General features: G+C 40.1%; 1 protein-coding gene across 1 annotated transcript in view; it reads right to left on the minus strand.

Annotated features, from left to right (window-relative positions):
* Positions 1-2337, minus strand: part of LOC106533065 (calcium-binding protein 8) — a gene marked incomplete at its 5' end in the record, with an annotated part of 38886 nt that extends 36549 nt beyond the window's left edge. The window contains 1 exon segment of the mRNA XM_014029275.1: positions 2194-2337. Coding sequence (XP_013884729.1) covers positions 2194-2337 — 144 coding nt within the window.
* Positions 2338-2676: the final 339 nt, after the last annotated feature.

Raw genomic sequence — 2676 nt, forward strand, 5'->3', positions numbered from 1 at the left:
AAAGTGACCAATAAATACCTGACGTGTCCAAAAAGTGACCAATAAATACCTGACGTGTCCAAAAAGTGACCAATAAATACCTGACGTGTCCAAAAAATGACCAATAAAAACTTGACGTGTCCAAAAATGACCAATAAAGACCTGAAGTGTCCAAAAAGCGACCAATAAAAATGATGTGTCCAAACAATGACCAATAAAGACCTGACGTGTCCAAAAAATGACCAATAAAGACCTGACGTGTCCACAAAATGACCAATAAAAACTTGACGTGTCCAAAAAATGACCAATAAAGACCTGGCGTGTCCCAAAAATGACCAATAAAGACCTGACGTGTCCAAAAAATGACCAATAAAGACCTGACGTGTCCACAAAATGACCAATAAAAACTTGACGTGTCCAAAAAATGACCAATAAAGTCCTGGCGTGTCCAAAAAATGACCAATAAAGACCTGACGTGTCCACAGATGACCAATAAAGACCTGACGTGTCCAAAAATGACCAATAAAGACCTGACGTGTCCAAAAAATGACCAATAAAGACCTGACGTGTCCACAGATGACCAATAAAGACCTGACGTGTCCAAAAATGACCAATAAAGACCTGACGTGTCCAAAAAATGACCAATAAAGACCTGAAGTGTCCAAAAAGCGACCAATAAAGACCTGACGTGTCCAAAAATGACCAATAAAGACCTGACGTGTCTAAAAATGACCAATAAAGACCTGATGTGTCCAAAAAGCGACCAATAAAAATGATGTGTCCAAACAATGACCAATAAAGACCTGACGTGACCAAAAAAAATGACCAAAAAATACCTGACGTGTCCAAAAAATGACCAATAAAAACTTGACATGTCCAAAAAATGACCAATAAAGACCTGACGTGTCCAAAAAAAAAGACCAATAAAGACCTGACGTGTCCAAAAAATGACCAATAAAGACCTGATGTGTCCAAAAATGACCAATAAAGACCTGACGTGTCTAAAAATGACCAATAAAGACCTGACGTGTCCAAAAAATGACCAATAAAAACTTGACGTGTCCAAAAAAATGACCAATAAAGACCTGACGTGTCCAAAAAAATGACCAATAAAGACCTGACGTGTCCAAAAAAAATAAACCCAACAGTTTTGGTCAGTTTTTATTTTTCGGCCTAAAACTCAGAGCAGTCTCTGAATGACTCATATTTKATTGAATCTTGCAAACTATCGACAGGTGAACAAAAACAAACGCTGGTGTTTGGTATAATACAACAATCAATAAAACAAGTCGACCCGAGTCCTCAAACAAGAAAAGTAAAGATGTTTGGAAGCAGGAGTGAAGCCCAGCTCTGAGTCAATAAACAGATGGAGAGATGAAGCCGGAGAATAAATAAAWAAACAGAGCGGTGTGTCACACAGCTGCTCTAACAACTCAATCACTTCTTCTTCTTTGGGTCGGAACAAACAAAACAACCAGATCCAAACCTCCAAGCAGAATCACAGGAGGAGGAGGAACATCCAGACTTTAATATTTCTTTATTTTTTCTTGAGTTMAACCAGCAGCAGTTACATAAAAGCAAACAGCAGATGTGACATTTACATGTGGCTCGTCTTTAACAGTCCATCCTTTGGAAAATGTCAGGTGTTAGAAAAAAAACGTCTAAAATCACAAACAGCTCGTTGTTTTTTCTTACAGCTGAGAGCTTTTTCCTCACAGGGTGGGTTAAAGGTGGAGAAACGAACACATTTTTAAACGCCTTTTATTTAAAAACAATAAATACTTTTATGATTTTTTTTTCCTTCTCGTAGTGCAGGAGTGTGAAACTCACGAGCATCATGGTGTCCTCTAAGGTCCAGCTGTGATTAACTTCAACTAAACAGGAAACGTCACCTTCCTGAGCTCCACTAACAAACACTAACTGAGCTCTACCTGGTATTTCCTGCAGRGAAACAGCGTTTAAACATGTCCTTTTATAAACACTGAAAAGTACTAGATGTACTGACTGAATGTATTTATATAACATTTATCTGAATTAAGAACTGAGCTAAATAATAAAATGTTTTATTTTACTGTTGGCGTCGCACACAGACCTTCTGCATCGAGCCTTCCTTCAGCACAAACTGTTTCAGGCGCGAGCGTGCACGTGACAGTGTGAGCGTGCACGTTACAGTGTGAGCGTGCACGTTACAGTGTGAGCGTGCACGTGACTCACCGTCCATGTCTAGTCTCTGCATGATGATGGCCAGCTCCACCTCGCTGGGCATGTACCCCAGAGAGCGCATGGCCATGCCCAGCTCCTGCTTGGAGATGAACCCGTTTCCGTCCCGATCCAGAACCTTGAAGGCCTCCCGGATCTCTGTCGAGACAAACAGAAACTCCGCTCAGCGTCGTGGAGGAAAACAAACATGTAAACAACACGTAATGTCTGAGCTGGATGTTCTGCAGCCGGTCTCGCACCACCGCCTCCGGTTAACCAGATCAACTGCAGCCGTTGATTTATTTGTTTTTCTTAGTTTTACCTGATATAATTTTGCTTCAACACACCAGACTCATTTTAACTGTTAAAAGACAGGATTTGAGTCAAAAACCAGCAGGTCCACAACGTGTTTGTCTCATTAAATGACAAAAATCAACTAGAGATGATTAAATTACAGCAAAATAAATGTTTTCCATTCTTCAGCCATAACGTTATGAC

Source organism: Austrofundulus limnaeus, unplaced genomic scaffold (assembly GCF_001266775.1).
Source record: "Austrofundulus limnaeus strain Quisiro unplaced genomic scaffold, Austrofundulus_limnaeus-1.0 Scaffold876, whole genome shotgun sequence".
NCBI lineage: Eukaryota > Metazoa > Chordata > Actinopteri > Cyprinodontiformes > Rivulidae > Austrofundulus > Austrofundulus limnaeus.